We start from the raw sequence: 13,077 nt of genomic DNA, 5'->3' as shown, positions 1-13,077 counted from the left end.
TGTGCTTAAGAACCCTAGACACCTCTAATTGGGGACTTTAGCAAAGCTTAGTCACAATCTGAAAAGGTTCACCCAATTATATGTCTGTGGCATGTATGTATCCGGTGGTAATACTGGAAGACAGAGTGCTTTGGGCCACGGCCAAGACTCATAAAGTAGCTGTGTTCAAGAATCATCATACTTAACTAGGAGAATCAATAACACTATCTGGATTCTGAGTTCCTATAGAAGCCAATCATTCTGAATTTCAAAGGATAGAGTGAGATGCCAAAACTGTTCAGAGGCGAAAAGTTAAAAGCCCCGCTCATCTAATTAATACTGATCTTCATAGATGTTTTTGGAATTCATTGCATATTCTCTTCTTTTTATCTTATTTGATTTTCAGTTGCTTGGGGACAAGCAACAATTTAAGTTTGGTGTTGTGATGAGCGGATAATTTATACGCTTTTTGGCATTGTTTTTAGTATGTTTTTAGTACGTTTTTAGTATGTTTTTGTGTTTTTCTATGATTTCAGGTATTTTCGGGCTGAAATTGAGGGACCTGACCAAAAATCTGATTCAGAGGCTGAAAAGGACTGCAGATGCTGTTGGATTCTGACCTCCCTGCACTCGAAGTAGATTTTCTGGAGCTACAAAAGCCTAATTGGCGCGCTCTCAACTGCGTTGGAAAGTAGACGTCCTGGGATTTCCAGCAATGTATAATAGTTCATACTTTGCCCGAGATTTGATGGCCCAAACTGGCGTTCCAAATCAGCTCAAAACTGCCCAGCGTTAAACGCCGGAATTGGCACAAGAATGGGAGTTAAACGCCCAAACTGGCACAAAAGCTGGCGTTTAACTCCAAGAAAAGTCTCTACACATGAAAGCTTCAATGTTCAGCCCAAGCACACACCAAGTGGGCCCGGAAGTGGATTTTTATGTCATTTACTCATTTCTGTATACCCTAGGCTACTAGTTCTCTACAAATAGGACCTTTTGCTATTGTATTTTTCATCTTTAGATTTTTTGATCTTTGATCATCTTTAGATCTTTGAATCTTTTGATCACGATTTGGGGGCTGGCCTCACGGCCATGCCTAGACCTTGTTCTTATGTATTTTCAACGGTGGAGTTTCTACACACCATAGATTAAGGTGTGGAGCTCTGCTGTACCTCGAGTATTAATGCAATTACTATTGTTCTTCTATTGAATTCAGCTTGTTCTTATTCTAAGATATTCATTCGCACCCAAGAACATGGTGAATATGATGATTATGTGACGCTCATCACCATTCTCACTTATGAACGAGTGCCTGACAACCACTTCTGTTCTACAAGCAAACAAGGCTTGAATGTTTATCTCTTGGATCCCTTAATCGGAATCTTCGTGGTATAAGCTAGAATTGATGGCAGCATTCAAGAGAATCCGAAAGGTCTAAACCTTGTTTGTGGTATTCTGAGTAGGATTCAATGATTGAATGACTGTGACGAGCTTCAAACTCCTGAAGGCTGGGCGTTAGTGACAGACGCAAAAGAATCACTGGATTCTATTCCAACCTAATTGAGAACCGACAGATGATTAACCATGCTGTGATAGAGCGCGTTGAACATTTTCACTGAGAAGACAGGACAGTAGCCACTGACAACGGTGATGCCCAACATACAGCTTGCCATGGAAAGGAGTAAGAAGGATTGGATGAAGACAGTAGGAAAGCAGAGAGACAGAAGGGACAAAGCATCTCCATACGCTTATCTGAAATTCTCACCAATGAATTACATAAGTATCTCTATCTTTATTTTATGCTTTATTCATATATCATCCATAACCATTTGAATCTGCCTGACTGAGATTTACAAGGTGACCATAGCTTGCTTCATACCAACAATCTCCGTAGGATCGACCCTTACTCGCATAAGGTTTATTACTTGGATGACCCAGTGCACTTGCTGGTTAGTTGTTCGAAGTTGTGAAATTATGTTTAGACCATGGTATTGAGCACCAAGTTTTTGGAGCCATTACCGGGGATTGTTTAAGTTGTGAAAAGTAGAGATCACAATTTCGTGCACCACCTCCTAACAAGCGCTTCTTTATTGTCTTTAGCTAGACCTTTACCGACACTCATTCAAGCCTCAGTTTTGAGCATTCCTGCTCAAAATTGCTTTCAAGATAACGTTTGATCCTCTGTCCATTAACAATAAACTTTTTGTCAGAATCAATATCCTGAAGCTCAACATATCCATATGGTGACACTCCTGGAATATTAAGATTAGCCCCCAATTTTCAATTCTAAATATTTTTCTAAATTTTTCTATAGTTTTATTACTGTACACAGTATTGGGCAGACTAATGCCAGTACTGCAGGCTATTTTACCGATGCATTTTTACGCAAATTTTTTGCAAAAACTTACATTTTTCCATTCAAAAAAATTCACTGAATTCAAATCTCGCCTTTAAATTTCCAAATTAAGATGCCAAAATTTTCGAACATATTCCGGACAATTAAATTATTATTTTTTACTAATTAACCGGTTAATAATTATAGGTTCTTCATTTTTGGTTTGGACTATGTTCTAGCCGGCATTTTCTTTGTAGGTTGAGACTAGTGCTTATTATGTATGTATTTTGCATCTTATATATATACATATATCTCTTTAGTTTTCTGTATTTGACGTTTTCTTACTTTTAATGATTCGTGTGTGATGACGATTATCTCTTTTGTATATCCTTTCTTTATAGGCTTCTAGTTATATTATTACCCTTCTTATACTATGTATATATTTTGCTTTCAAGGGATGTAATACTTCACTATCTCTGATTTATGACTATAGCATAAGGCTTTGTGTGATAGAGTGTTATACTAGTAGCCACGTCAGCCTATACTGTTAAGGTTCAGAAAGCAAAACTGACAGAAGGACTCAATTGTTTTGCATTTTAAGTGATTACGGACATTTTTGTATTTTTTAAATTATTAAAAAATAATTTGTCTTCTTGATAAAAAGTCAAAGATTTATTTATTTTTTTATCTTAATATTAAAAAACATTAAGAATGGAAAGGTTTATGAAAATATATTATCCACAAGAAGAAAGCTTTATGGAAACTGATGCATGAATTGAATTTTGGATAATTAGTTGTTGTCCAATTTTATTAGACTTAGTAATAAAAATGACTTATTCGTTCACCATTTGTAGATATAATATAGACACTCTCGTTTCTTTTAATCCAGATGATATATATTTTGTTCTTAAAGTAAATAAAAATGCTAGAAAGGGAAACAATAGAACTATGTATAAGAAATCCCAAAATGTATGTTGTTGACCAAAATTAAATCCAGATTCAATTTAAATATAATAAAAAAAGTCGAAGATAATAAAACTATCAAGATATAAAGTTTTTTCCAAACTAAAAAGAGGCTATTTAAGTTGAATTTGAAATAATTTAATATGTACATAAATTTTGAATTTATAATCAAAATACTTCTTGTTGTAGAGATAGAGTGATACAAATAGTTTTACGTGCAATAATGATTATAAAATTTAAAAATGCTATTTGTACATTAAAATTATATAAAACATGACTTGAAGAAAACTTATTTTAATGAAACTTAGGACGTATTGACTATATTGCTATTGCAGTGACTCAATGAGTGTGGTAGATTATAAATAAAAAGTTATTTTCGGATTATTAAATACAGGGTAATTTATTAACTCCTAGTAAAAAAAACTTGGATTGGCACAATTTTCTCATTTTAGAGGCCATTTTAAAAGCCGAAATATTAGCTTATTGTAACTAATGGAATGAAGGATCCTACATTTATGCATCTATCATAAATTGAATGAAGACCAACACTACAATAAATACCTTATAGAACTTCATCAATAACATTGACTATAAGAACACTATCTTAGATCAATTGTTATTGTATTCTTACTTGTTTTCAAGTCTAGCAAACAAATATGTCTAGTGCACAACAAAACTTCAATGCAGGCCAAGCTCAGGTTAACCACAAACAAAAATTTCATGATTTTCTTCTTTTTTGATGGTATCTTGTTGCATATTGTGGATATAATGTTAGAGAGACCATCCCATGTGCTAATAAATTAATCTTCATTTGTTTTATTAGGCCAAAACTGAAGCAAACTTTCAAGCCGCTAAGGATTCAGCTTCAGCAGCTGCAGATAGGGCTCAAGCAGCTTACAACACGACAGGACAAAATCGTGAAGAAAACAAGGAGGAAGCTACTGGATTACTCCAACAGGTTACTATGAAATTCTAAAAAAGAAAACTGGACGATTAAAAATTATAGTTATGGTCAAAATCACAATTGACAACTATCTAAATAATTGTGACACATAATGAACCAATGATATATCATCAAGAAAATTATATGGTGTCTACACAATTTGTGCCTAATTTGTCTAACAGGTGAGAGGTGAAAAAATGGATTCCACCATTTATATATGTCTCCAAGTAGTTGAACATTTAGGCATGTGAAAAGACACTGTATAATTAATTATGTCAAATCACATTTGAATTTTTCAAGTAAACAAATCTTTTAATGAAAATAGAGAAGAATTAATTGTTGGACCATTTTATCATGTCTATTTTTGTAGGATTGTAAAAAATTTTCTTTTTTGCAATTTTCTGTTGATGCCAAACTTATTTAGGGATCATTTTTATAGTATACTCTTTTGTGATATAGAAAATTGTGAAAAAAAACAGTGCAGTTGAAATAATTATAGTCATAATTGTAGTTACAGTAATTCATCATTTAAAATCATGCAATGGAATAATTATTCCATCTCTTATATTTATTTTGGTACAAAATGATTTGTTGTTGAAACTATATGTTCTTACTGTAGACTGGGGAGCAAGTGAAGAACATGGCTCAAGGTGCTATGGACACTGTGAAGCACACACTTGGGATGGATAAAAACTGAAAGAATCCCATTTGATTGTTTTAGATAGTTTCTTTCAAATGGAAAATAGTTTTATACATCATACATAACTTTTTTTAACGAAATATTGTATTTTCCTAGTTGGCTAAATAAATATTTCATATTGATGTGGTACTAAGTTATGGAAAGTTAATTCCGGTTGTAATGAATGTGTTATTTTTTTGGCTTAAATTAATGATAAGGTTTCCGCAACTACCTAGCATTCAGTCATATACTTTGTGTGTATTTTATTGTAAAATAATAAACAAAGAAAAAAATAAATGTAGAAATAAAATAGAAGAAAGATTAAAGAATTTTATCACTAAAATTTCTTTAATATGCATATCTCATTATACTTGAGATTTATAATACACTGTTTATAATAATATATTGTCTATAATAATATCTCATTATACTAATATCTCTTTGCATATACTAAATGCCTCTTGATTTTGCTTGTTCTACGTTATGCACTTTTTGAATAATTTCATAGCATATTCGTATAGGCAAAATTTTTATCAACACGGAACCTTTTTAAATATTGGTGTAAGGTTGGTTCCTAGTGATGAATCTACATGTACGAAACCGCCAATTGAGAGAGATCTACTTGGTTTCATAACACTCCTTATATGTGTTAGATAAAGTTATGCCTCGATAAAATTATACTAAATAAAATTTTAAAGGCAAAAAACCTTTAACAAAAAAAAGAGAATCATGTTATTTATAATTTAAATTGTCTAATTTAAAATTTTGTTAAGAAAAATCTAACAAAGACAAAAATTCAACTAAAAAAAGAATATAGTCTCTTCTCTTTAAAAATAAACAATATTTAAAATCTTAAATTTGAACTATTTTGATCTTGTATTTTCATTAATGAAAAAATGATATTAGAAATAAATAAATCTGTAAAATTATCATTTAATAATTTTTTAGTAACAATAATTAATTCTTTGACTAAGAACTTAAAAAAATATATTTTATTTTATTATTTTTAATGTGTTCACTTTTAAGTTACGCATTACATAAATTTTACTATCCTTACATACACAATGTAGTTGGAGTTATTTTAGATTATAGAATCCACATGATGGTTGAAAATATATTGAATCAAATGTCTAAGCAAGTAACTTTAATTTTGGGATAATAATCCTGTATCATGGTTCACTAGAGAAAAAAGTTCGCCAAATTGGTTTTTTGGATAAAAACACTTGGTTAGCGACTTCATTCCATGGTTGTGTTAGGTAGGTGTCTTACCATATCAGTTTCTAGTGGTTAGGAAAGTTGGAATATAGTTTTGCATGAAAATGCCAAGTGAGTAAACTATCTTGTAACTTTCAAAAGAAACCTATAACACTTTTTGCACATAACTTGTAACTTCTGTGATATTCCTATAACAAGATTCAATAGTGAGAAAAGGCCACCGAGTTCGTTATTGATAAAACTAGTGTAAAATCTGTGTTACGTGCATGTTAAATATTGGTATATTATAAAAATTTATTGGTATATATCTATTGATATTAATAGTTATTATTTTTAAATTAAATAATTATTACTTTTAAATTAAAAAGTTTGTGTATAAAAATCTATTATCCAATGTATAAAATTATTTCAACCTATATTTATAGAGGGTAAATAATCTTCATATTTATATAACTCATATTAACATCCATTAAAAAAAAGGTGCTTACTAAAATTCATTTCATTAATTTTTATAAAATGAATTAGACGCTATTATTGTAAAAACTAAATTACAAAAATAATATAAAAAATATGTAAATTATATCCTATTAATAAGTTAAACTTTAACATGATTTTAACTAACATTAGTTAAAAGTAATTTTTTTAATGTCGAATAAAAAATATCCTAACATAAATTATATGACATCAATCTAATTTTTAATTATAATTAATTTTATAAAATCACATTTATACCAATATCATTTGTCTATAAATACTTTCACATATGATAAAATTAGTGTTATTTTTAACATTCACTTTATGCCACTCTAAATAAGTAAATAGTATTCTCCATATAAGTTGTTGCACATTTGCATAAAAGGTTACTGATCTCTCTGCATAGCAATTAAAGCATCATTGGTGCGCGAAATTAGAACTCGTACAACTTAACCGGCAAGTGCACCAGGTCATCTAAGTAATACCTCAGGTGAGTAAAAGTCAATCTCACGGATATTATCAGATTGAGCAAGTAATAGTTATTATGTTGGACTTAGTCAGGTAAACAGTAAAAGATGGTTGTTGTTGAAAACACATAAACAAATAAATACGAAAAGCAATAGAAGGTTTGGTGTAAAACAATGATGAGAAAACAGTTAAGGTCTCGGATTAAACCCTAATCCCTTCTTTTTAACTATTTTAACAATGAATGATTCATTCTATGGCAAATTATAAGTGATTAAACCCTAATCCCTTAGTGATTTAATCTCCTCTGATCCTCATCAAATGCCACTCTTGTGATCATTCAATTTGAATTTGAGGGTGAAGTTCAGAAACCTAGTTTATACCACAAAGGCCTTAATCACCCCAAATCCCGACTGAACAGATATTCCTTGTCCCCAACAGGTTGTGGATTAGCCGTCTAGGAGGTGTGTTCTCAAGCTGTAGTTCAAACGAACTCTCCCGAGTATCACAGGACCTCATGTAGAAAAAAGGGTCATACTCCCGTTCCACCCAGTTTCATTAGATTAAGAACGAAAACACACCTTAGAATTGAATCAAACATATATTAAAATAGATGAATAATAATAATATCAATCCATAGAAATAAATAGAGCTCCTAACTTTAATCATGAGGTTTAGTTCCTCATGACTTACAGAGAAAATAGGGTTCCAAAAAAGTGCAGAAGGAAGAAGATCCTCAAACCTAATTGATCTCCTCCTTTAAATAAAAACCTAATAATAAATTCTAACTTAAAAGATATTCTTTTAAAATAAAGATTACAAAGATAAAATGAGATACAATTAATAAGTGCTAAATCCACTTGGAAGCCCACTAGTGTGCAACTCGGATTGTAGGCTGGCGTTCAGCGCAAGGATTGGGCGTTGAATGCCAGAGAGGGAGAGCGTGTTCTGATCTCTTGCCCCCTTGCTGGCGTTGAATGCCAGGTGGGTGTTCAGCGCCCAGGGGGGAGCTATCAGCATTTTCCTTTCCTGCTCCAGACTTCTCCAAACTGCTCCAAATTTCACCTAAAACCATAAAAACTCAAGAAAAACTTAAAGTAGCATCCAAAGGTGATTCTTGCACTAAAATCAAGTAAAAGTAACTAAAATCTAATTAAAAATAATATAAAATTAACTAGAAAAAGGGTATAAGATGCTCACGCATCACAACACCAATCTTAAACTGTTGCTTGTACTCAAGCACCCAAAACAATATAGGACCAAGGAAGAGCAAACACACAACATTAGGGTTGCTTTCAAGCTCAGGTCTACTTACTGAATGGGGCTAATAACACTCTATTTCTGAATAGCTTTGGCATCTCACTATCCCTTGAAGCTCAGAAATATTGGTGTCTTTAAGAACTAGAATTCGGATGATATTATTAATTCTCTTCTTTAGGCTCTTGTTGATTCTTGAACGTAGCTTTTCTTTTCTTGGTGCTTTACACCTTTGAGCCTAGCTGTGACTCTAAGTGTTTTGTCTTCAAGCTTAGCTTGAAACATAAACACCACAAGCACTTAACTGGGGGAACCTTTTGGGTTCGACTTTTCATTTGCTTTTATCCCCTGACAGTGGTGCTCAGAGCCTTAGGCATACTCTATAACAGCATTGGGTCACGACTTTAAGTGTTCAGTCTCTAGAATTACTTGACACTTTCACACCACCAGCATATAGTTAGGGAAAACCACTCTTTTGAGCTTTAGATCATTTTTGACCACCTTAACCATTGATGCTCAAAATCTTGGACACTTTTTTTATTTCTCTTTTTATTTTCAATTCTTTTTGTTATTTCTTTTGCTTCAAGAATCAATCTTTTTTTTATTTCAGAGAATTTAATAATACTTCTCTAAGTTCTTGTTCTTCAAGAACCAATATACTCAACATCAAAATCAAATATGCACAGTTGATTCATACATTCAGAAAAGAGGGATAAGGTTAAAACATCAAAGTAATCAGAATAACTCATAATATAACTCAAGATCTTACGCATTTTACTACTTTTTCAATAGATTTTTCTTTTTAAGCTTGATGCGTGAATACATAAGACATCTTTGAAAATTTTTCAGAAATAAACTACTAAACTAGAAAGCAAAGATATCCTAAGAGTGATCATGCAACTAGAATAAAAAACATATAACATACTGAAGTACTAGGAAAACTGAGATAAAAAAGAGATTGGAGAATAAAACTAGACCACCACAGTGATGGTGGTTGCTGCTCCCTCAAGGGAATCCTCTGGAGTGTTTAAGCTCCTCAATGTCACGCCCCTGCCTCCTCTACTCCTCTAATATCCTTTTTTTATCTTTCATCATCTGATGGAAGAGAGCAGACTGGTTCTGATGTTTAGCCTCAGCTGATCAACTGATGATGTCAGCTCCCCTAAAGATGTGGTCAACTGATCCCAGTAGTCACGGGAAGGGAAGTACATCCCCTGAGGTATCTCCGACATATCCTGTAGATGTGGTGGAGCTGGCTCTTACTTCAGTCCTTATACGGGCTCCCTAGCGTGCTTCATACCCTTCTTTATGATTGGTCTCTCCTTTTCAAACAGTGTATCTCCCTCTATGTAAGCTCCAACTGCTACACATAGACGCTGAATGAGATGAGGGAATGCCAGCCTCATAGAGATCGAGGGCTTGTCCGATATTCTGTACAACTTCTGAGGGATCACCTCATGCACCTCCACCTCATTGTCGAGCATAATACAGTGAATCATCCCTGCTCGCTCGACAGTAACCTCAGAGTGGTTACTCGTAGGGATGATAGAACGTTGGATAAACTCTAACCATCCTCTAGACACCGGCCTAAGGTCAAGCCTACCCAGTTGGTAAGGCCAACCTTGAGCATCCTTCCTCCATTGAGCTCCAAGCATGCAGATGTCCGCAAGAACTTACTCCAACCTTTGGTCAGTGTTGACCCTTCGAGTGTATGAATAATGGTCATCTCGTGGCTCTAGCAACTGTAGCGCCACCCTCACACTCTCAAGAATAAAATACATGATGTGCCCTCTGACCATGGTGCGCCAATTCTTTGGCTCCAGGTTCACTCTTGTATCGTGCTTCTTTGTGACCCAGGTGTTGGCATAGAACTTCTGCACCATCAATACTCCAACCTCGGTCATGGGATTGGCCAGAATTTTCCAACCCTATCATTCTTCGTCCTCACCACGTCATAAAAAAGATCTTAATGCACCTTGGAGAAGAATCTTGCAAAATTCCATTGCTCAAAAGTGGGGGCTTTCTCCTTTCTTTTCCTTGAGGATTCTCTGATCTTTGGTGCCATGGAGGTAAGATAAAAGAAGCAAAAAGCGGAGCATCCAACACCAAACTTAAAGATTTTGTTCGTCCCCGAGCAAATAAAAATATAAGAAAAGAAAAAGATAGGAAAATAGAAGGATGAGATAGAGGAGATAGGGTATAGGCTTCGACCTTTGGGTGAAGAGAGGGAAGAGATGAAGAAAGGAAATGTGTATGGTGAAGAGTATGGAAGAAGGGAAGAGTAGTAAAGGTGTGGTGAAAGTGGATGTGGATTCGGTTATGGGTAGGGAAAAATGGGGGAGAGGAGAATTGAATGTGGTTGTTGGAAAGAGAGATGGATAGGATTCATCAGAGGTGATTGGGTGGAGTGAAAGGTGGGGTACGAGAATCAAAGGAAGTGATGGGTGATGGGATGGATGAATATAGATGAAAAAGTGGGTGAAAGAGGAGTGAGAATGGATAAGAGTGAGTAAATGGTGAAGTGGTTGGTGGTTGGGTGTTATCCATTGGCCAAAGACTTCATAATTCAAATTTCACCATGCTGCCCCCTTGGGGTTGAACGCCAGGCTGGCGTTGAACGCCACCAGGGGGTTCTCTCTTTTTGGCATTCAATGCCAAGAACGGGCGTTGAACACCCTAAGGGGACCAAAAATTGGTCGTGGCTACCTCCTATTTGGACATTTAACGTCCAAGCTTTCCCTCCCCCTGGGCGCTGAACGCCAAATCTGGCATTTAACGCTAGCAGGGGGCATCCTACAGGGTATGCTATTTTTCCTTCTGCTCGTCCCTGTTCCTATTCTAAGTACTATACATGATCACAAACGTCAGAAAAGTGAGAAAACTAAGAAAATCAATAGAAAATAAAATGATATTAAATCACACTAAAATAGCATAAATGAAAGTAAAAGTAAACTATAGGATACATATGGTTAGGTTGCCTCCCAACAAGCACTTCTTTACCGTCATTAGTTTGACGAACAACTCCTTTTACGGAGGCTCATAGGGGTGATGCGAGAATTATCGTTGGTAAAGAATTTCACAAAATATTCACATTGCAAGTATAGTTCCAAACCAAAATACTCAGAATGCTGCCAAACTGGGCATTAAATGCCCATTCTGCTACCCTTACTGGCGTTTAACGCTAGCCAGACACCAGACACCTTTTTCTAGCGTTAAACGCTAGTCTGTGTGCCATTTCTAGCGTTTAACGCCCAAAATGCTGCCAGACTGGGCGTTAAACGCCCATTTTGCTATCCTTACTGGCGTTTAAACGCCAGTAGGCCTGTCCTCCAAAGTGTGCTATTTTTGATTCCGCTTTAGTTCTCCAGCTATTTTTGTGACTCCACATGATCATCAACCTAAAGAAAACATATACTAACACTAGAAAATAAAATGAAAAAGTAATTAATATAGATAAATAAGATTAGGTTGCCTCCCAATAAGCGTTTCTTTAATGTCAATAGCTTGACAGGAAGCTCTTATAGAGCTTCACATATGCTAAGAGCATGATTGTAGCCTCCCAACACCAAACTTAGAGTTTGAGTGTGAGGGCTCTGCTTGACTCTGTATGGAGATAATTGGATGAAGCTTTTCATGCTTCTTCTCCATATTTACAGAAGAAAAACCTTTGGCCTTAAACACAAGGTAGTCCTTATTCAATTGAAGGACTAGCTCTCCTCTGTCCATATCAATCATAGCTCTTGATGTGGCTAGGAAGGGTCTTCCAAGGATGATGGATTCATCATCATCCTTTCTGGTGTCTATGATTATGAAGTCAGCAGGGATGTAAAGGTCTTCAACCTTCACCAAGACATCCTTTACAAGTCCATAAGCCTGTTTCATTGATTTGTCTTCCATCTCTAGTGAGATTCTTGCAGCTTGTACCTCAAAGATCCCTAGTTTCTCCATTATAGAGAGTGGCATGAGGTTTTTACCTGACCCCAGGTCACACAGAGCCTTCTCAAAGGTCATGGTGCCTATGGTACAAGGTATTAAGAACCTTCTAGGATCCGGTTTCTTCTGAGGTAATGTCTGCTGAACCCAGGCATTCAGTTCACTAATGAGCAATGGAAATTCATCCTCCCAAGTCTCATTACCAAATAACTTGGCGTTCAGCTTCATGATTGCTCCTAGATACCGAGCAACTTTCTCTTCAACAATATCTTCATCCTCTTCAGAGGAAGAATACTCATCAGAGCTCATGAATGGCAACAGCAAGTTCAGTGGAGTCTCTATGGTCTCTATATGAGTCTTAGATTCCTTTGGTTCCTCATTAGGGAACCTATTAGTGGTCAGTGGACGTCCACTGAGGTCTTCCTCACTGGAAATCACTGCCTCTTCCTCCTCTATAGGTTCGGCCATTTTGGTTATATTGATGGCGTTGCACTCTCTCTTTGGATTCTCTTCTGTATTGCTTGGGAGAGTACTAGGAGAAGCTTTAGTAAAAGATTTACTCAGCTGACCCACTTGTGCCTCCAAATTTCTGATGGAAGACCTTGTTTTAGTCATGAAACTGAGAGTGGCCTTAGATAGATCAGAGACTATATTTGCTAAGCCAGAGAGGCTCTGCTCAGATTTCTCTATCTGTTGCTGAGAAGATGATGGAAAAAGCTTGCTATTGCCAAACCTATTTCTCCCACCATTATTATTATTGAAGCCATGTTAAGGCTTCTGTTGATCCTTCCATGAGAAATTTGGATGATTTCTCCATGAAGAATTATAGGTGTT

The 13,077-nt window shown here is 35.1% G+C and overlaps 1 protein-coding gene across 1 annotated transcript; it reads left to right on the top strand.

The window, feature by feature from the left end:
- Positions 1-3,933: 3,933 nt before the first annotated feature.
- On the top strand, positions 3,934-4,917 carry LOC130962906 (late embryogenesis abundant protein 1). The gene is made up of 3 exons (XM_057889060.1): positions 3,934-3,975; positions 4,101-4,235; positions 4,840-4,917. The coding sequence occupies exons 1-3, from the start codon at positions 3,934-3,936 to the stop codon at positions 4,915-4,917; spliced, it is 255 nt and encodes an 84-aa protein (XP_057745043.1).
- Positions 4,918-13,077: the final 8,160 nt, after the last annotated feature.

This window comes from Arachis stenosperma, chromosome 2, assembly GCF_014773155.1.
Source record: "Arachis stenosperma cultivar V10309 chromosome 2, arast.V10309.gnm1.PFL2, whole genome shotgun sequence".
In the NCBI taxonomy this organism is placed as follows: domain Eukaryota; kingdom Viridiplantae; phylum Streptophyta; class Magnoliopsida; order Fabales; family Fabaceae; genus Arachis; species Arachis stenosperma.
Note: the sequence above shows the minus strand (reverse complement) of the source record. Positions and strands in the feature narration are given on the sequence as shown.

Coding starts and splice junctions, on each gene's coding strand:
- LOC130962906 (XM_057889060.1), top strand. CDS start 3,934: ATGTCTAGTGCACAACAAAACTTCAATGCAGGCCAAGCTCAG. Junction 3,976..4,100: donor TCAATGCAGGCCAAGCTCAG/GTTAACCACAAA, acceptor TTGTTTTATTAG/GCCAAAACTGAAGCAAACTT. Junction 4,236..4,839: donor CTACTGGATTACTCCAACAG/GTTACTATGAAA, acceptor TTCTTACTGTAG/ACTGGGGAGCAAGTGAAGAA.